The sequence below is a fragment of the Struthio camelus genome, chromosome 28 (genome assembly GCF_040807025.1).
Source record: "Struthio camelus isolate bStrCam1 chromosome 28, bStrCam1.hap1, whole genome shotgun sequence".
Taxonomy (NCBI): Eukaryota; Metazoa; Chordata; class Aves; order Struthioniformes; family Struthionidae; genus Struthio; species Struthio camelus.
In genome coordinates, this window is record NC_090969.1 from 124409 (window position 1) to 145176 (window position 20768).

Consider the following 20768-nt stretch of genomic DNA (forward strand, 5'->3'; position numbering starts at 1 on the left):
CTCCCACAGTAGGACAGTACAGGCTCAGTCCTAGCTGATCTGCAGGAAGGGTAGGAGTCCGCAGTTTGTGGCACCTATAAAAGGAGCAAAGCACACAGTAAGAAAAGCCAAGGTATTATCCTGATGAGGAGTCTTGGCCAGACTACTGAGTGTGAGGCCAAGGGTATTTCTGCACTCCTGCACATCATGAGAGGTTACAGGAAAGAGAAGCTCAGGGAAGTTAAAATAGTCAGATGAAAACAGTGTCTGGAAACAAGGAATAAGGAAGAGGAGGGGGCCTTTGGCTTAGTCACCTTTAGAGGAAAACATTCCTTGGTTTGCCAAAAGGAGCCATTGGGGTGTCACTCCCAAAGTCAGATTGCAGAGTTTTATCTAGTCTTGTCCCTAAAGGTCAGTGCTGTGGCTGCCTTGATGCTTTCTGTTGTGAGGCCTGAACAACTGCAAAACATCAAGATATTCTCTTGAAACAGGGCTCTGAAAGGGTCAAGTACGAGAGCAGAGAGAGTAGTCTCTCCTGGATCACTGTCCCAAGGGTGGTAGAAGACTCCTAGTTCTCCTACTCAGAAGAGCATCACTTCCCTCCACCTGTATGCCCTGTCATCATTCAGTTGTGCTGATTCTCTCAGGAACAGAGGAATTGGGTCTGATCCATGTGAAGTCCCCTCAGCTATCAGGTTTTGCCTGCCTAGAGGCTGGCAGGACTGCTCTCCAGGTCTTCCTGTTTGCGCATAGTTGCTTCCATTGCTGTCAGGTAGAGATTTGCTTCCGAGCCGTTTTAAATGCTGAGCTTTGTGTTGCCTCAGACAGCCAATGCCACTTACAGCATACACATTCAGATTAAACTTCTTACCTTCTCTTTCCTCTCTCCACAGAGGCGAACTTCAAGTCATGGACATGCCAGAAAAAGAGCCAAGGTATGAGATTGTCTGTCCCTTTCTTCTGCCCATTCTGAGCTGAGCCATGTTTCCAACCTTAGCATGGTCTTCTCAAATCCCCCCTGTCTCCAGAAGCAACCTGCAGCACAAGACAGTTCAGGATAGTGACCTTCCACCCTGCTGGAGCGTGAGCGCTCATCTTCACACACACTTACCCATGAAGGAACTGCTTGCTGCTCTTAACTGCCACGTGTCCCCTTCCCAGAGTCTGAAACTCCAGAAATGAAGTTCACAGATTTCATTGAAGGGATGGGGTAGTGCACCTGCCTGTTACACCAGAGAGATTTCAGTCTCTTCCCTGCCTTGAGAAAATTTAGCAATCAAGTGGCCTAAAAAGAGAATGTCATCCAGATAAAAAACAGAAAGTTGTATGTAACTATCCAGTGTCAACTCAGACACCTTTTCTTCAGAGAAACACCACGTTTGCTCCCATAATGAAGGCACATGCATATTAGTGCAACACCAGGATACCACTGCTCTAGAACATTGCTTTTTAGGCAAAATCGGCGGGTGGGAGGGAAGTGTAGCTATTATGTGATTTTTCCCCTATCTTAGCCTTAGCCCCAGTTTTTCTCTGCAAAATTTGAATTTGGTAATAAGCACTGGACTAGTTTTATGAAAAGCAGCCATAAATTCTTCAGGGCTGGCAATTATAGAATCATAGGAGTGATTTCTATAGAATCATTCAGGAGTCCATCTAATCCAGCTAGGATTTATCTAGTCCAACCTCCTACTCAAAACAGGGTCAACTATGAGATCCAACTGGGATGTTCAGAGCTTGATTTTAAAACTTGGGATGGGGGGATGAGGATCTCTTTTCTTTTCTTTTTTAGTTTCCCAAAAGTTCAAACCCAAGTGAAGACAGGTTCTGTACTGAGGCATGAGAGAGAGAGGGAAGACCAATTAAAATTATAACAATGGTTCTTTCTGGTTTTATTTTTGATAAAAATACTATATGAAAGAGACATGTCACTTCTGAAATACAGGGTATTCAGACTAAATATTCTAGGGTTCTGTTCGATGTTAAAAGCCAGGACTGTATGCACCACCCAAGCAGGCTGTCATTCAATTCCTGCCTTTCCAGGCAAAGGGCAGACTGTGTCCAAGCCCCTTGGGCCTTTCTCCATATTGTTGAACTTGCCTGGGATCTCATGTGACTGGGTGACATATTTTTCCTATTTGTCATCCAAGTGAGACAACTTACCAAGTGTCCTGAAAATGCAAGTTTTATTTTAAGCATTTTCTCTAAGCACTACTACATTGCCCAAAATAACCAAAGTTGTCAGGTCAGGCAGGCGAGGGGTAAATGGGATGACAGCCTTTTAATTAAGAAAAGTAACAATCCTTCCTTTACGTCTTAGAAAAACTAGTCGGTTTCAGGGATATTATTTGTTAATGGCTTTAACTCTTGTCAGGTATGTTGGGGAGAGGCTGGAATTGCTGTGGCTAAAGAGGCCAAAAAGTCCATGTGTTAAGACTGAGCTTTCTTACCTGAAGTGTGGTTAGTTCAAATCCTAGTCAAAGACTGAAGGAAGAAAATAACTGGTTTGCTGTAGGAATCCAAGCCTGTATATGTTCCTGTTTGCTATAAGAAGTTGGGTTGGTAGTCCTCCTTTTCAGCAGTTTAATTAGGACTGACTGTGTGAGTAGCTTTGCAATGTGCCAGCATGAACTTCAGTGTGCACATCTTGCCTGAGGTGTCTTAACTATACTTTTTTTTTTTTCTTTCTCCAGTCTAATTCAAAGCTTAAACTGGTCAGGAGTTTGGCTGTATGTGAAGAATCGTCTAGCCCCTTCGTAGATGGGCTGCTGGAGTCCCAGGTAGGCCTAGTGTCAGACAAGCTGTGCAATGTGAAAGCCCAGAAAATTCACTTCTTGTTAGAGGTGGTTTCCTTCTCTGGGTCTGCACCTGTAAGAGCCAAGAAGTTCCCACAAGAGACTGCTTTTGAAAGAAGCAGTTATGCGCTTTGTGAGCACTGCTTATGCGTGTGTACATTCACAGCCCTTCTCTGACAAGGTATCATCTGCATCAATTCACTGGGCATTCACAACTGCTCAAGTTGTGCAGGCTTGTGTCCGCAAAAATGTAAAGGTGCTTTGCTTTCACAAAGCCTCTGGGGTTTTCACCATGGGAAGGAAGTTTCTGTGCAAGCCCTCTCCACACAGACCAAGCTGCAGTAACTGAAAACATCAAAGGTTAATCAAGCTGCTGCACATCAGACATCCGTATTTAACTCAGGCACTTACCATATGGCGAACCACCTCACAAAGAAGTGACGTGTGCTCCTCTGCAGAGATGATCCCCATCTATGGTCACTGTGAGCAGTGACTGAGAAGCCAAAGCTTGAAGGTGGGCAGCAGTTGGTGAAGCGCTAAGAGCTCATCTGCCCGGGCAAGAGGCAGATGAGTTGAGCTTGCTCAGCCCACCTAAGCTCCAGAAACAGAGAATGGTGCAGCATGCAGAGATCTGAGCTGGCTCGCTGCAAATCAGGTTGTGGCTAGCTACAGCCCAGCTTTTTTGAGCTGACATAGTACTGCCCCGTGCAGACTTAACAGCTTAGGTCTATTATGCGAGATCAGAGATCTCTACACTGCCTTCCACTCACAAGGCCAGACCTGGCCTGTGCCAGTTTTGGGTGCTGCCCAACCCACCTCTGCATTGCAGCAAATGGGTACTTGGCATCTAAGCCTTCCTTATCTTGAAGCTCCCTGCTCCAGAAACTGCTCTCATCTCCTATTTGGGTTTCACTCATTAGAACTATATGTTCACTAGGAGGACTTTAAAAGCAACCATAAAGCACACATAACAGTGCCAGGAAACAAAGTAAAATGGTGCTAGTCTGCAGGTAGAAGGAGGGGGAAGATCAGCTGGCACACAAGCTGGTGTTTTTATAGTCAATTTTAACATGGATTTGAGCAGCACATCCTCCGGAACTGCCTTTGACAATCCTACTGGTGTGCAGCATTTCTTCCCATGGAGCAGAATGAATCCACAGGCCATGCTGGGCAGTTGCAATTCAGGAGAGGATATAAAAGAAAGCATCTCAAAGCCCCTTGTGTTTGCAGCACAGGGGCCACTCATCACACCACACATGGCTTTTGCTGTATATTCTGTTTGCACCTCAGGCCCTTTCTCTTTTCAGGGAGGATGGTAGAGTCTATATCTTATTGTAATAGAGCAGGTGCCTAACTCACCTTGGGCACTCCTGAATCCAAAGCCTAATAGTATTTTATCAGCATCAAACAGGGAAGCATGTGACTTAGATACTGAGGTGACCCAGGCATGGCAGGTTTTCAGGCAGTGGTAAATGCTGTTGAGAGTCCTATCAGAGCCTGCTGAAAGCTTCTTGTTGGGAGGAGGGTAGGGAGAGAGGTTGCTCTGTCCACTCTCAGAACAGGACCTGTTATGAGATGTTTCAGATCTGGGACCTGAATCCCTGATGCCTTTCTCTGCTGCCAGCGTCTCCAGTGATGGTAGTGATTCCAGGGAGTGTCCAAGTCACTCAACCCAGCCCACTTTGTTTTGTTGCAGGACATCATTCAGTTGCACGTTAGCTGTCCCTCTGACAAGGAAGAGGAAAAATCCATGAAAGATGGGGCTGAAAAAGAAGAAAAAGACAAGAATAAAGAAAAGGCGCCAAGGAAAATGCTGTCTCGAGGTCAGATGCCCTCTGAACAGGGCAGGTCCTGTCTTACTTGCCTTTAGGAGTCTCTTGGCCAGTGGTGCAACTGCTGGAAGCAGAAGGGTTATCTCTGCTGAAGGCTGCACATGAATGCATCACCTTTATAACATCCTTTCTAGAGTAAAGCATGGGGAAGGAGGGGGGGAATTTCTCTAGATTGTCACATGCCCCAGCAGACTTGCAGGCTTCCTGCATGTTTGTAGTGATCTGGTGGCTTTTGAAATGTGCAGGTGCAAAACCAGAAAGACTCACCATAGATACTCCTGGTTTCAGTTGTGATTTGATTTTATAAAACGTGCAGAAAGATGACAAGTGTAAGATGTGAGGTTGGGAGGAGGCAAGCTAAGTTTCTGCTGTATGATCCTGCACATGTGATTTTTGGGATATAGAGATAGCTAAAAGATGTGCCTTTAATCTGGGTAGGAAATTGCAGCTAAAAACCTTGCACAGGCAGCAACTCTGCACTGATGCAGATTCAATTCCACTTCCTGTTTTTGCTGCAATTACTTCTAAAATTAAAAAGGGCAAGGGGGGCTAACAGGGCTAACAGGACTCTCCAGTTATATAACTTGCAGGATCAAAGATGCACAAATTGCTTATGCAGAAGTATTGTGGGGGAGCACTGGCAGGGGCCTCCTGTAGCAACATGGACTATCCCGAGTGTGCTCCGAGTGGTCAGAATGTGCTCTGACCATAGCAGGTCATAGGGGCGAGGTTTCTCTCCATATACTGATCTGTTCTCCCTCTTTCTGGGGTCCTCCTAATGGGACCTTGAGCTCATTATGCCTTGTACGTAACGTGTTGTACATAACTGATTTTCCTGCTACCCACAACAGGCAATGGTATACGTCTAGTCCCCATTTTACAGATTGAGAAACTGGTTCTCGAAGTCACATTCAGGGCTGTGCTAGAAACTGGGCTTGAGCCCAGGTGATGTAGGACCCAGCCCCTGCAGTTCTGTAACAAGAGGAGTCTTTCTTCCTCTCGCTGTGTTGTGACTGGTTAGTGCTGAGAATGAGGCTGAATTTCCTCTGGCAGCTCTGTAGGGACATCATCCTCATGCATGAAGTGAGTCATTGCTGTGAGACACACACCTCTTCTCATTCAAGCTATTCTATTGCAGTGTTTTGTTAATTTGTTCTGCTGCTGTTGTTTCAGATTCCAGCCAGGAATATACAGACTCTACTGGAATAGATTTGCATGAATTTTTAGTAAATACACTGAAAAAAAATCCAAGGTAGGTTCCCTAGTCAGTTAAACAGCTAGCTAATGGAGTGAAAGGAGGGAGAACCTGGCAACCGATGCATCTCTGATTGACTCTGAACTCATGGGTGGTGGGGGGGGGTGTGTATGTATGCGTGTATCTTGGGGGCAGAGGGGGAAGCAACTACAGAAAGTACCTGAAAGTGTGTTTTATGTTTTGGAATTCAGATAAGGTTACAGGACCTGGGGCAGTGTAGAAACAAAAAGCACGACTAACTTTATTTACTGCAGTCAAGCAAAACATGTACTTGTGTATTATGGAGAGAGATAGAGGAAAAATAATTTGTTTAAGTGCAAGCAGGAAGGAATCTTAATTGTTCTAAAACCTTTCCTATAAGTGGTTGTCAAAACCTAGCCTCTAAAGGAACTGCTGCTGTGTCAGTAATAAACATAATCAAGCCAAATGCTGGCATAGGAATAGCAAAACTGGAGTCTCTACCAATGGGGCTTCCAGCAGAGCAGAGATTCAATATTACCAGAAGCCAAGCACCATTAGCAAAACATCAACTTTAAACAGAAAAAATCTGGCTATTAATTTACAATCTATGAAAAAATGTGGGGTTTTTTATTCATTGGTGTGGAGGGTATGTGAAGCCTGGTTGGTTATTGGTGTTGCTCATTCCAGGCATTTGTGACTTTTTTCTGTTGCAGGCAGATGAGTACCAAGCAGGGAAAACTGTGTTTCACTGTCTCTAAAGGTGGCTTTTTCCTCTTTCTTTTCTTGACAGGGATAGAATGATGCTGCTAAAGTTAGAACAGGAGATTTTGGAATTTATTAGCGATAACAAGTAAGTGGTCGACAAGTTTATGTCAAGCAAAACAGGGGTGCAGGATTCACATCCCAGAATATGGGATAGAGTAGGTGTTTGCAGCAGAGCTTACAGGTTTTTTTTTAACCAAATAGGACTGGAGAAGTCACAGAGTAAGTACTAATACTGGCTTCTGTTTCTGCTTAGAAGCAAAGCATGTGCTTTTCTGCACAAGCTGGTCTTGTCTCAAGAAAGGCCTGTTCAGCTGGAGACTTGACTCAGCCCAGCTCTGGCTGGCAAAGCACTGTAAGCCCATGCTCATGCCCTGTGTAAGGAGCAGGACTTGAGTCTTGACTAACTGCTTTTGAATAGGTGACATGATCCGGCCTGGGATCTGGTCAAAGCATCTCTGGCCTCTCCCTTGCCCTCTCCCTTCTGATGTCGGATTATCGTTGTCTGTTTCAGTCTTCTACATCCTAATGCCTTCTCCCCTCTTCTCAGCAATCAGTTTAAGAAGTTCCCTCAGATGACCTCGTATCACAGGATGCTGCTGCACCGGGTAGCGGCCTACTTCGGCATGGACCATAACGTGGACCAAACCGGGAAAGCAGTCATTATCAACAAGACCAGTAACACACGAATGTAAGGGGGAGGAGAGAGAGAATGGCTGGGCTGGCATCCCCTTCCCTTCCTTGCATGGTGCTACATGACCCCCCAGCCCCAGATCCCTGGCATGGTCCAGAGTGGGATGGATTTTGCATCAAATTTGTTGCCTCCGCAAGAAAGGCTGGTCCCCTCTGGAGGGGCCTGAAGAATCCTTCATTCCAATCCTAAGTGTATATATCTGCAAGTCCTTCTTAGCTTTCTGTAGTTCTCAGAGAAAAGACAGGAGGTCCTCCCTTTGCCATCAGATAGAGGAGAGATTTAGCACAACTTCTGTGTGCCCCTCACCACCTCTCTGCAAGGAGTGGTTTTATGAAGAGGTTCTGTGTCCATTTTACACTTCTAACAAGGGCTGGTTCCTCCTGCAGCCCTGAGCAGAGGTTCTCTGAGCACATCAAAGATGAGAAGAATGCAGAGTTCCCACAGAGATTCATCCTAAAACGGGATGATACCAGCATGGACCGAGATGATAATCAGGTAAGGGGTAGGAGAGGGGTGCCTGCACACTTTGTGGAAGTCAGATGAGACTTTTCTAAGATGAGAATGACTCTACGTTTCTCTTGGGTTTCCTGCAGTAATATTCTATAAAAGTTTTCACCCCTCTCAAATGGCAGCATCCAGACATATCATGAAGAGTTTATAAAATACCTTGGAAATGGAGGAAGAACTTGGGCAGGTTCTGTGCAGAGTAACAATTTCTGTACCCTGAATAGTGACCGGTGGCTGGGCTAGGCTTTAAGGTGAAGTGTTTTACTTGGGTTTCTTTGGAAAAGCCCACTGCCAAACATTTCTCCCACCTCTTGCTGGGGCATACAGCCAGGCAAGCTGTGAAGTCATTGTGACCTCACAGTACTACTGGAAGGAAACCATCAGCGAAATGAAACACTCTAGTCTTTGAGCTCAGCAGTATTGCCAGTCACCTGAGCTTCTTGAAACCCTCCTGAACTCTTGGCTCCCTTCAGGCTGCGGAAGGTGGCACCAGACCTGTAATGCTGTGGCTGTTTTCCCAACCTGTTCTAGACAAAATCTTGAATGTCAAAAAGGGGCAGGAGGCAGGCATACCTCTTCACAAGGGATCTCATGCTCTTTGCTGTTGTATCTCTCATCTTTACATCACCCCAGTATGCCATTATCCTTTGCTTTGCATCATGTTTTTGAACTTAAAAGTTGTCAGGATAAGGAGCTGGTCGTTGCAATCAGTATCAGTCTCTGGTTTCCCCATGCTGGCACTCTGCAGGTGAGGTAGCTACCCATGAAGCACAGAACCCATGACTGAGCAGGAGGAATTGGCTGTTGGCCATGTGCCTTTAAAGAGTGGCCTCTAGCTTTTGGCTCCTTGGGACCAGAATGTCTTTCAGAAGAACTTGGTGACATGTTCCCAATCTGTCCTTCCCAAATGAGGCAGAGTTCAGGCATAGTGGTTGTGCTTGACCCAGAAGGTCAGAGGCGCTAAGACCTCCAGCGTGTTCTTTAGAAATAAGCATCAAGAATGTAGGTTCAAAGAGTAAAGGCTGTGTCATGGCTTCCAGGCATCATGCACAGACACACCAGTCCACATCCACTTACAATGCTATGTAGAAATACCAGCAACTGACTGCGCCCCCTTCTCCCATTGGCAACTGCTGACCAGCTGAGCTGTGTTTGTCCCTTCAGATCAGACTCCCCTTGCAGGATGGGAGAAGGAGCAAATCTATAGAAGAGCGAGAGGAGGAGTATCAGCGGGTCAGGGAGCGGATATTTGCACGAGAGGTAAGCTTGGGTGACTCACTTGCCACGCAGCCTACTGGAACTTTGTGGCAGAAGGTGTCTTTGAGTAAATTAAAAGGTCAGATCTTGTCATTTCCTTTTCTACAAGCTTCCCAATGTTATTAGAACCTACCAGTGAAATAGGGGTCCTAACAAAGATGTCTAAACCACGGAGATAGAGAGAAGCTATGCCTCCACTCCCCAGTCTGCTCTTTCCCTCCTTCCCAAAGTTATTCTCCCACTTTACATGGTAGTGGAAGTGTGGGAACTACAGAGGAGGCAGGCCTGTCCCTTACTGCCCAGGAGGATTAGATTAGATTAGATTAGATTAGATTAGATTAGCTCAGCTCATGCAGGGGGTTTCTGGGATGACTAGCAAATCAATCACCAAACCTGAAAGGAGCAGCCTTCTCCCCATTTTTTCCCTAGTGCTGCAGCTTCAATCTCCTGAACAAGCAATGCTGGCCCTCAAGTGTCAGACAGGGCTCTGTGCCTTTACAGGATGAATCTGGGCAGCATGTTTATTTCCTTTCTTACAAAGTGTCCAGCTTGGTTATTGCTTGCTCGAGATCTTTGCTCCCTACATGGACCTCCTCTGAGCCTGAGCTGTGCTCCTTGCACACATCTGGCTCACAGAGAGGCTGCTGTGCCCTGTTGTGTTGGGTACTGTCTGCCAGCAGGAGGCAGGGCTCCATCCTGTGCCAGGTGGCAACTGATGGAATGAGGGATAGTGCCAAGTACCGATCTGCCTTGGGACATGTTCAAAGTCCAGCTCCTTGCCTGCTGCTTTTGAGTGTCTGGGGGACAGCCCCTTTCGTTTGTCCTAAGGGGAATTGCAATGTGCCTGGACGAGGAGGGTGTTCAGGCATCCACTGTGCTGAGTCCCAGACTTCAGCTGATGGCTCGTTGTAACCATGGATTTGTCTTATACGCACAGGCCCAAAGCCATGCAGACGTATTAGTAAACAGCTCTGCCTGCAGTCTGCGGATAGGGCAGGCACTATCCCGCGTTAGCACAAGATGGGGCAGGCATGTAACTGCCCTTGCTCCGTGTTCATGGGCTGAGCCAGTGCTTCACACCTGACATCCAGAGGCAATGGTGACTATCACAGGGTGGGCTGGGCTGGCTTTGAGCCTTCTGCCTTTTCTTCATATCTCTGATAATTGTGCCTGCACTTAGCAAGTAAGGACCGTTGCATGTCTGGCCTCGATTGTTCCACTGGTAAAGCAACCATCACTAATCCAGCCTTAGAGCAATGAGGTAGGGAGTTTGGACTCAGACTTGCAAAATCCTGAGAGATCTCAGAATTGCAGCCATCAGGGAAGGTTCCTAATGGGTCTGGATTGAAAACCAGGTGGGACTGGAGTGCCAAAGGCTCGACAAGACTCCTGAGCGAGCACATAACTCGTGCACAATACAGACTGTGCCCGAGTCCTAGACCCTTAGTGCTTTGCTCCTCTTTGCTTTGAAATTGTGCCTGGGTTTGCTGTTTTCAAAGTTATTAAGTCTTCCTTTTCTTTCCCTCCCGTCTCCATGTGTTCTCCCTGCCTCAAGACTGGCCAGAATGGATATCTCACTGACAGCAGGTTAGTAGTGTTCAGCAGACACTGTTTGTATCTCTGGCTTTCTCTGTGGAGGACTGCATGACTCTATAATGATGCTTTTTTCTGATGTTAACCGACAGAATCTCCAAAGAAGGCTTTTCTTCTAGTTCTCACAAACGGAGGCAGATTTTTAGGTATCTCTGTGTGATTTATTTTGTACATTGTCCTGCTCAGTAAGTTTGCCCCATGCATGGCTGCTTGTGAAGTTATTCAAGTTGTATTTTTTGCAACATCAATTTTTTGAGTCCTTTTTTGCTGATTCATCAATTAAAATGGAGGGGTGGAAGGTGGGAATGGCAGGGAGGAATGGGGAAGCCAGAGGATTCCAACACTTCTCAAATCATTCTGCCTCTCATTTCCCCACAGGGTAGGAAAGCCCCTGCCCTTAACAGTGACAGGATCAACATCCTCACAGGGGGGTTTGTCCCTAATTCCTGATCATAATGGCTGAATTGCTTCATGATGGCAGTGAAGTGTCTGAGGAGCCCATTTCAACCAGAGTGTGCTGCAGAAGGCACTGGGAGCATGTTTGAGCAGCGTTTTCTCATTAAGTTGTTTTCCTGTGGATGAAAGGGGTAGAAGAATGAAGTTAGCCTGAGGAGTCACCTTGCACAGGTCCCAATCTGGCAGTGGTGGCTGCTGAGGATAAGAGGATAAAGAACAGGATGAAAATGGAGCAACCCTCATGGAGGGCCTGCTGTCCCTCTTGTTTGATAGTCAAAGCTCTAGAGAGGAAACATTTCTTGTGTATGAACAGCACAGGAGGATCTAAGGAAATGCAGAACCAGCCTGGCGTGGCTCAGGCTACCCTTGGAGGGACACTGTAGTGGAAACTCGGGTGTCCTCAGCATGATTATTCCCAGCCTGTCAGGGACTGTGTGTTGGAGTCTGCTGTGGCAGTAGTGTCTAAGGCAGGGGGCAGAGTTTTCAGCTCTGCCATGGGTTTTTAATGAAGTTCACCCAGCAAGCAGCAAGAAAGCTGTTGTTGATGTGATTGCAGCTTTAGGAGCCTAAAGAGCTTGGTTAATCTGCTGACTTTGTGTTGTGGTTCCCATAGGGGGGAGAGGGAGGCTGTGTGGGCCTCAGGATCATTTTGAACTCTGGACAGGGATAGATAAGCTCTTGAGGAGGTTGGGGCTCCCTCAGCGGTGATGCTGGAGATGATGTGTTTGTGAACTCCAGAGACTTGCTGCACTTAAAGCCCAGCATTCAGAGCAAACAAAGCTGCTTCACTTGCTTGAAAACCTGGTATTAATGCCGCTGAAGCACAAGTCTGACTGCAGAGAACTCTGCTGGTGGACACACTTGGAAACTGGCTGTAGCAAGGCTAAGGGAAAGCGAGCATGGCAGAAGCTGCCACAGCAGCTCTCAGAGTGGTAGTGTCCCTGAAGGTTGAAGAGCGTTTAGCCACAGAAAAAGGAGAACCTTTTTTGCTCTGGGTTGGCAGCAACGAGCCTGGGGTCTGGGTTCTCAGGGAGCCAGAGTTTGCAGCTGAATTGGAACAGAGTCCTTGACATGTCCCCCCTTTGCCCTTCCCTTCCCCATGCCCCCCACCTCTCTGAACAGCCCCAAAACAAGCCTTCAGAGTTTAGGTTGGAGAGAGCCCAAGAACTTGAAGGTCATGCTTGTTAGGTCAGCTGTAATTTTGGCTTTGAGGATGCATAGTCAAGTTCCTTTCACCAGTTTGAGGATAATTGCACTGGTTGCTTTTCTAAGGAAGTTTTTTTTTCCCCTCTCATGTGCTCCCACCGGCCCAGGACATCACCTCAGGTTCCTTCCAAGCTCCCCTTTTCCTCTCCACAACTGCTTGGAGCTGCTGTCAGGCTCAGCATAAGCATCTCTTCCAGTGTCACCCTCCTCAACACTCCCCCTCAGTGGAGACCCAGGAGCCCAGGGCTGTGCTTATGTTCCTCAGGAGGGCTGACAAACCAGGCTCACTGGTTGCGATGTTTTGCTAATACTCCATAAGGTCCTATTCTGTCCAGACCTGGCCTGGAGCTCAGGGAGGCTGAAGAGTGGGAGCTCTGAGTGAAGTGATAACCTGGCCTGGAGCTGTTCCAACTGGCAGGAAGCCTTACAAGAGCTGGTGCAGAAAGTGGTCTGGCATGCTCTCAGTCATCCTTGTCTCGGAGACTCTGTAAAGCTATCCATAGAGAAGCTTCTGTTCTGAAACAAGGAGGGCTTTAGCAAGGGATCATGCTCTGACCCTGCTGGAATCCCCTCCAGACTGAGGTCTGGCTAGGGAAAAGGGCAAGGGGCAAGCTCTTAACACACACCAAGGAAGAGCAGCAGTGTCTGGGTCTTCACAGTGCATGCTCGAGCAAGTTGTAAGCCAGGATGTTTGTTCACTGGCAGATCCCTGTATGCAGTGCCAGTACACTGTGTCACAGAGCCAGCCGCTGGCCAAGGTTGCCACCCCTGGTGCAACAGTTCTGATGCAGCACGTGTGGGTCCAGCTCCTGCCCCTTTCCCCTGAAGGTGTTGTCTAACTCCTCCGGTCTCTGCAGGGGTAACCGGGACAGTTTGAACCGGGCCTCAGGCAGCCGTCAGAGCAGCACAGAGAGTGAGATAAAGTCTCTGGAGCCTCGGCCGTGGAGCAGCACAGACTCAGATGGCTCCATCCGCAACCTGCGACCACCTGTCACCAAAGCCAGCAGCTTCAGTGGCATCTCCATCCTGACGCGGGGGGACAGCATTGGGAGCAGCAAAGGCAGCACTGCCAGCAGAACATCCCGGGCAGGTACTGTATAGTTTCCTGTGCACCTTCTGCCCAGAGGCGCCTAGCAGACATAGTTGCCGGGCTGGGACGGGGGGGATTGGTGCTTGTGAAGCTCTGGGCAGTGACTCTGGTTAAAATAGGACATGGTTGGCATCATCTCAAGGTGTTCAGTACTTGACCAGGGATATGCCTGTTGGTTTATCATCTGCTCTTTCAATACACACTATTACATCTCACTTCCCTCTAGCAGAGTTGTCCAAGACACAGGACATTGTTTAGTCCTCTACACTGGGACTCAGGCTATGAATTTTCTATTGTTTCCCTCTCATGCTCTGCTGCAAGTTGTGTTCCCATTCCGTTCTGCTCCCCGTGATCTCTCACAGCCCTAAGGAGACTTCCTCAGTCAGGGTAAACCATCTAGCACTTTTCCTTGCTTTTCAACAAAGGAGGTCCTGGGAAGGGTGCCACTAATTAGTCTGTCTCATCAGACAAAGGCTGTATTAAGCAATATCTGCCTAAGATGTTCTCTCAGAACGGTTCACCATACTCCTGAGAGCAAACATATCAGCAGGAAGCTGGGGCTGCAGCTCTTCAAGAGCTATTGAATACAGCTCAAGATTTCAGGAGTGCCAAGGGAATTAGGATCACAAATGTCTTTGGCTACTCCAGATCAGCTCTTCCTTTTCCATCTGGATCGCGCAAGGGGTGGTCCGTGCACGCAGAACATTACTGTGAGGCATCACTGGTAATCTGTTACCCACAACAGTTTCCTCTGAGAATAGGTGCTGCCCTTGGCACAGCAGCAGCCCTCTATCAGTGGGGAGCAGAGTACTTTTATTTTCAACTGACTACTTGGGCAAGGCATTTGTGGAAAAGGCAGCACAGATCTTTGCTGTCATTTTAATAGTCTGGTGATAACTGAGGATCCATATGGTAGCTGGTTACAATTCCTGTGAGCAAAATCCAGTGGTATCTCAGTGTCTACCTTCCTGCATTCTCTCTGGTAGGCAGCAAGTCTCCAAATGCTTGAAAGCTGTCATTTTACTGGGGAGGGGAAGCAAATTGGTGCTTCTGAGTGATTAGACTGTTCCACAAGAATCCATTCAAATGAAAGGGGTGAACCTAAAAGGCAACGAGGCTGCTGGTCTAGCACCAAGGCTGGCTTTGAAAACCACGCGTTCATCTTGTAATTTCAAGGTGCCTATATCGTCTCTTGGGACCTTGTTTCCATTGTACTCAGGGCTGTGCTTATTCTGGTTCTTGCAACCACCTCCGGGGCTGATTCATCAGCTGATGGAAGCAGTTATTTGAAGATCTGGCCCAGCCGTGTGCAGAGCAGAGCAAGAGAGGATCTATTTTTTGCTCTTTCTGTGTTTTTCCTCCAGGTCTTCCCTGGGAACAGAAGCCAGTTGCTCTCCAGGCTCTATATAATGGCGAGTAATTAGAAATGCCGTGGGGAAAAAAAAAAAAAGGAAAAAGAATTTTCTCTTGGAAAAACATACCATATCCTACTATTTGTTCAGAGTGGAGGAAGTGCATAAGACTGGACGGTTCTTTTGCCCTCTCAGCCATCAGCCTCTGGGCAACTGTGAACAAAATATTTCCCCCTTTGCAGTGTGGGTGATAATACAAAGCTCCTTATCAGAGTGCCTCAAGACTGGCTGTTGAAAAGCAGTAGATCAGAGGCAGAGTTAGTTAAATAGCAGCTGCCAGGCCTTCAAGCAATAGCTTCACAGGCCTTTTATTTCAGGAAGTAATGACTGAAATACTGAGGAGGGCCGTTGCCAGCTAGGTGCCCTGCAGCATGTATCACACCTTCCTAACAATTTTCCTGCCATGAGAAAGAATTGCTTTCAGCCAGTCACCCCCTCCCACCAGCTCTTTACTAAAAGAATGTGCACATGCTGGGTCTATATGGCCATAAAATGGGATTCCCTCATTCCCCTCTTTGTTCTGGGAAAAAACATGGGCTAATCTTGACAATGTAATAGTGCCCAAGCAAGGGCCTTGCCTGGCTGCAGAGCTAAGCTGGGGTGGGAATAGCCCTCCAGCTTCTTTCCGCAGATTGCTTTATGGCACTGAGTTGACATGAGTCTACCCAGCAGCTTCCTCTTGTGTAAACTCTGCCTTGTGCTGGGGTGGGGTACCCTCCATCAAGCAGCTGCTGCTATTGCAACCAGATTCCTCTTCCCGGCAGAAAGCCCCTGTCGTTTATAGAAGGCCCTGACTCGTGTCAGGTGCTTTCCAGATGCCAGAGAAGGCACATCCCTCCAGAGAATTGTTTGCAACACAGACCTGTGTTTACCGCCCTGCGCCAACCCTACCATCAGCTATGCCAAGCAAGCACTATCCTGTGGGCAAAGACAGGCCAGGTTCATCCTGTGAACTTGGCATTGGATTTTTAATTTCCTGCAATTCTGAGCAGTGTTGAAGCATCACACAAACAGCAGCTGCCTGATAGCTATCCATGGGGACTGCTGGGCTAGGCTGTCTGTGCACTGTGAACATGTTAGGTTGGTGTAAGGGAAGAGGGCACCACCTTGGGTATGATAGCTGTACAACTTGTGGACATCGTTTGGAACAAAGATTGCATACTGCTCTTCCCTACGTGGGACAGAGCATGCACGGGTCAATGGGGAGAGAAGATGCTGTGCATAGCTGTGGAGGGGCAGTGGGTGGACATGGACATGGAGAAGAGAGAGGGGCAATCACTTGTGGTCCAGAGGATATCAATGCCTTGCTTTGCTGTGAGGTAGAGGCAAACTAGTGCCTTGGCCTGCAGCCCGTTCACCCTGTCTGCATGGAAGCTCCCGTTTGGACAGCAGACAGAATACAATCTAGCCACAGTACAGGAGATAGTGACAGGATCTGACTCACTCCCCCCACATCAATGTTTCTCTCTCTCAGGTACCAACCCTGCCATGCCTTTCTCTATTCAAGGTCTGGTACTAGGTGCCCCTGAAGCATGCAGCCAGTCCCCTTCTGCACAGCCCAGCCGTGGCCTCCTGCCCTGCGCAGCCCAGCAGCCTCAACCACAGTCACCACAACAGCCACAACCACAGCCCCAAGGACTTCCACCCACAGCCCAGCAGCAGCCAGCCATGGGTAACCACATGATATCGCAGGTGAGTTGCTGCACAGTGTCCAGGCCTCAGTCAGCTCCTCAGGCACAGAGGTGGGAGGCAGAACAGAGACCCACCATACACTCAGGGTGCCCTAGACTCACCCTTGCCCTGTGGGATTTGGGTGGTCTCACGCTTGCCACCTGTTAGAGAGTGACAGTCCCTCTGTGCTATTGGCAGAGCAGGAGAAGGTCAAGGGGCCTTGCTGTGTCTGAATGTGATGCTGCACGACATCTCAGCTCACCAGCCTCTTCCATATCTGCTCGGGCCTACAGCCCTCCTGGCAAGGGATCTGTAGCACTTTGGTGAGTGGCAGAGTTACCCTCTGCCTTCCAGCTGCCTTCCTGGTGAGGGACTGTCACAAATGATAGTTGAATTTGAATTCCCCAGTGCTGAAATCCCATGGCTGGTCACCTGATGTTCTGGGTAAAGGTAGGCCTGGGGCTGGGTCCTGGTGTATTCTCCAGACTCTCCCCAAGTTAAACCCAAATGATGTTTCACAGCCCGGCAAGGCTATTTCTGAGGATGGAGCCCTTTGGAAGGACGTTTTTCTGTTCCTGAGCCAGCATAACAGCTGACCCTGCGTCTCTGCAGGACCGAAGAAGTGGTGGGAGCTAGCCCTAGTGGACACATTTGGAGAGCAAAGCTGCCCCATGTTCAGTGGGTGCAGAGCTGTTTGGTATGCATGGGAAGGGACTTCAGTATCCTCCCATCCTGCCCTTACCAGAGCAGGGTGTCTGTGCCAGACCACAGCCTGCTCATGAGTTTTATAGGGATCCTTTCTGGTGCATCGTCCCATACTTATGCAGTGAACTGCAGGAGTTTTCCATGAGTTGAGGTAGGAGGAGAAAACAAGCCTCCTCAAGTGGCTTTTACTGCAGATAATGTGAGCAGATCTGTGTTCCTCCATATCCTTGCTATCTGTCACCATTTGTATGAGGATGGAGGGAACTTGTAGTTCTTGGGCTCTAGACTGACTCCAGAGCTTCATGATTACTCTTTGCTTCCCAGGAATGTGGGTGTGTCTGCAGAAGATACTGAGACTCAAGGGAAACAGCTCAGTTTGAGGTGTCTCCTGAGGGAGTCAGGGTCTCGTGCTAAAGGTGGCAGGGGTGTCTGTCTGGAGTTGTAGCATGGCATGGGACTGAGCACAGTGCCCTGGGTGGGCGGTGATGAACACATGGCAGGTTTCTGAAACTTCTCCCCTTTTCCTGGCTGAAGTGAGTGTTCTCAACAGCAGAGGTGAGTCTGCCCTGCTGAACTGGGTGTAGCAGAGTTCAGAGACTTTGGCATCAGAGCTGTGCAGCATCTCTGTGCCTTACTGGCGTTTTGTTTTGCATCTTTGCTGTTTGACTCTTCTCCTAATGGTTTAGCTCCTGAAAAAACTGTTCTTGTTCATTCGGTTGTTGGTGAAAGGTCTGAAAATGCAATGTCTCCCATGTGCATGCACCTTCTGTCCCACCAAAGGACAAATCAGATGAACAGAAGGAAGCCAATGCTGCCCATTGATTACAAGTGGAGTGCCCAAAGCACTGTCTGTGGTGCTCAAGTTAGGTGTTGTCATAAGCAGGCATCAGCATCCTGTCCCCCAGGAGACAAAAGAGGGGGCCCGTATGGGAGGGTGAGACTGAAGAGAGTCAGTTTTACCAACAGGGAAGGCCAAGAAGCACTGCAGAGAGAGCTGGGAGTTAGGGCCACACACAAGTGGATGGTGAAGAGGGAGAGACACAAAGGTTGTGCTGGGAGGAAGCGGCTCTCCTGGTGCTCTTAGCAGTAGCTGACCTTTGTGAACTTGTGTGACTGTTCATGCAAGGCAAGAGCTGCTTTGCAGACATGGTCAGCCTTCCCAGCTTCCACAAAGCAACTGGCCGGGCTGTATGTCTTCCTCCATAGAGAGATGAATGCTCGCCTGCTCTGGTCTCTGTGCTTTCCACCCCTCTGCAATGCCTCCCCTCTGTGTGTGTTTGCAACTGGCTCAGTTGACTAACCTGATTGTTCCTTCTTTCTCTCCTTCCTCCTATCCTATCCTTCCTTCCTTCCCCCACACCTTTTCCCACCCAAATCTCTCTCCTTTGCTCCCTTCTCTGCTGGTCTCAGCCGGTCCCAGCGCTGCAGCCTGTTCAGTATTCTCCAAGCTCCTGCCCCCAAGTCCTCTTGCCAGTCTCTCCACCCCAGCAGTACAACATGGTATAAACCCCATTTCCTCTTCTGCACTGTCTCTGTTGTACTTATGTGATGTGTTTGTGTTGTATGAGCTTTTACTAATCAGGTATGTTGTGGACACTGCACCCAATGGGTTCGGGATTTGGGGAGGCCCTGCGCTGCAGCGGGGCCGAGGCCATGGGACACCCGAGGCTGTGGGAACTGCCAGTGCTGGCCACTGCTGGAGCGGCTGGTCTTGAACAGGGGTGAGGGAAACGCAAGCGCAAAGCCCAGAGCCGCACCAGGAAGAGAGCTACCTGTGCCCAGCACCGGGGTCCCAGAGGGCTGCATGAGCCCCTGCACCACCCCCGCCATGGAGCATGAACCAACGTGAGAGTGAGCGGAGTGCAGGCAGCGCTGTGAGCCCGTGGCCCCGGGGGTGCTGCCGTCAGGTCCTGTCCCGCAGCCCCTGGGGGCCCGGGCCACTGGGCTGGGGGCACCACAGGGGCAACGCACAATGCAGGTGTTCCCCAAGCACTTGGGCTCCCCTAGCAGCCTGCACGCCTCCACCCCCCTCCTGGGCTGTGGCTCGTTTCTGGGACTTTTCTGGAGCCCCTCCAAGCAGAGCAGACCCCTCCACTGGGTAGAGCCACGTCCTGCCTGCTTTCCTCCTCCATCCCTCCCACTTATCCCCAATGCAGGGTGACGAACTCAGCAACCCCTTTGGGCAGATCAGCCTCAGCCGGCAAGGCTCTGCGGAAGCACCGGATCCTTCCTCAGCCATGTTCCAGTCATCCCTCATCTCCCAGCATCCTCAGCAGACAGGATTCATCATGACATCCCCTGGGCAGCCCATTCCCACCTCCAACTACTCCGCCTCAGGGCACACGGCCCCCACGCAGCAGGTGCTGCAGCCCCAGAGCTACATTCAGCCTCCCCAGCAAGTAAGGACATGTGCAAACCTGGGGTGGGGGGAGGGGGGGATGTGCACCTCTGCCTAAATCTGCCAGGGCAAGGAGTTGCTGGGGAGCAGCCCAGAGAACAGCTCCAGCTCCTTGAGAGTGGGTGCCCTCTTCTTCTGCTGCTCATTTGTAATAGATCAATGCACATAGGTCAGAGCACCAGGTCAGCTCCCTACCCCGTGCTAGGCACAGGACAATTTCTGTCCCCTTGTCGCTCTGAGCTCACAGGGTGCTTATCTGGGGATCTCTCCAGGCATTCCTGGCACATTGCTAGGGGAGGGACAGTGATCATCTGAGCCCAGATTCAGGACTGACACCTCTAAGCTCTCTTGGGGTCCTGGAGGGCATTATGACCCCTAGGACTGGTCTCTGAGAATTGTAGCTTCCCTGCTCTTGCACTGCTGTGCTGGGAAAGCCTTGGATGCGCAGGCTGGGAGGAGTGGGCAGGGGCTGCAGTTCCCTGAGGAGCTGTCATCTGGCCAGAGCCAAAGCCCTGGTTGGTTTCCTTCAGCAGAAACCAGGCAAGGCAAGAGAGAAGGGGGACTAGCTGTCTTGGTCCCACTCCCTCTTGTGTTCTCACCATGTGTTTTCTTGATTCTGATAGATTCAGGTTTCTTACTACCCTCCCGGGCAGTACCCGAACTCCAGCCAGCAATACCGATCTCTCAGTCACCCAGTGGCCTACAGCTCCCAGCGCACTCAACAGCTCCCCCAGCAGTCCCAGCAGCCTGGTAAGGGGGAGTAGAGGGGGGTGGACACGTTTCCCTTCACTGCAGCCCTGTTGGCTCTTAAGGATCTCCCATGTACTGTCTGGGGTGGGACTGCTCTTTCCTGCCCTAAGATGCCATTCCCCCACTCTGCTGGACTTGCTGACTATAGAGTACCTCTGGACCGTGCAAAGGAAAGTTGAAAACGGACCTGGCTGCTAAACCTCTTTTAGTCTCTTCCTTCTGTCTCAGCAAGCAGATGGGCATCAAAATGCAGCATGCCTTGAGTTGCTGTAAGGTGAATTTAAAGCTAGGAGCTTTCTTCAGGTCTTTGCACATCTCTGTGAAGAAGGAAGCCCATTCTTCACTGTTTTAGCAAGAGATGGAGGCAAAGCAGAACTTGACTAGTTATATGTCAAGTCCCTGGCTACCTCCTGTGGCCAGCTGGGAAGCTGCTCCATTTGAACCCTAT

General features: G+C 49.2%; 1 protein-coding gene across 20 annotated transcripts in view; it reads left to right on the forward strand.

The window, feature by feature from the left end:
• The window catches only part of R3HDM2 (R3H domain containing 2), a 67651-nt gene that overhangs the window by 41245 nt on the left and 5638 nt on the right, over positions 1-20768 (forward strand). For 4 of the 20 annotated variants that reach the window (XM_068921257.1, XM_068921255.1, XM_009665846.2 and 1 more), the window contains 13 exons: positions 873-914; positions 2670-2756; positions 4468-4594; positions 5777-5855; positions 6610-6669; positions 7132-7272; positions 7662-7770; positions 8947-9042; positions 10595-10626; positions 13152-13384; positions 16304-16488; positions 19329-19571; positions 20194-20320. In XM_068921257.1, coding sequence (XP_068777358.1) covers positions 873-914; positions 2670-2756; positions 4468-4594; positions 5777-5855; positions 6610-6669; positions 7132-7272; positions 7662-7770; positions 8947-9042; positions 10595-10626; positions 13152-13384; positions 16304-16488; positions 19329-19571; positions 20194-20320 — 1561 coding nt within the window. Of the gene's footprint in view, positions 1-872; positions 915-2669; positions 2757-4467; positions 4595-5776; positions 5856-6609; positions 6670-7131; positions 7273-7661; positions 7771-8946; positions 9043-10594; positions 10627-10724; positions 10779-13151; positions 13385-16270; positions 16489-18582; positions 18673-19328; positions 19572-20193; positions 20321-20768 lie in introns of all 20 variants that reach the window. The other 16 variants (XM_068921252.1, XM_068921244.1, XM_068921253.1 and 13 more) reach the window with 13 other exon arrangements.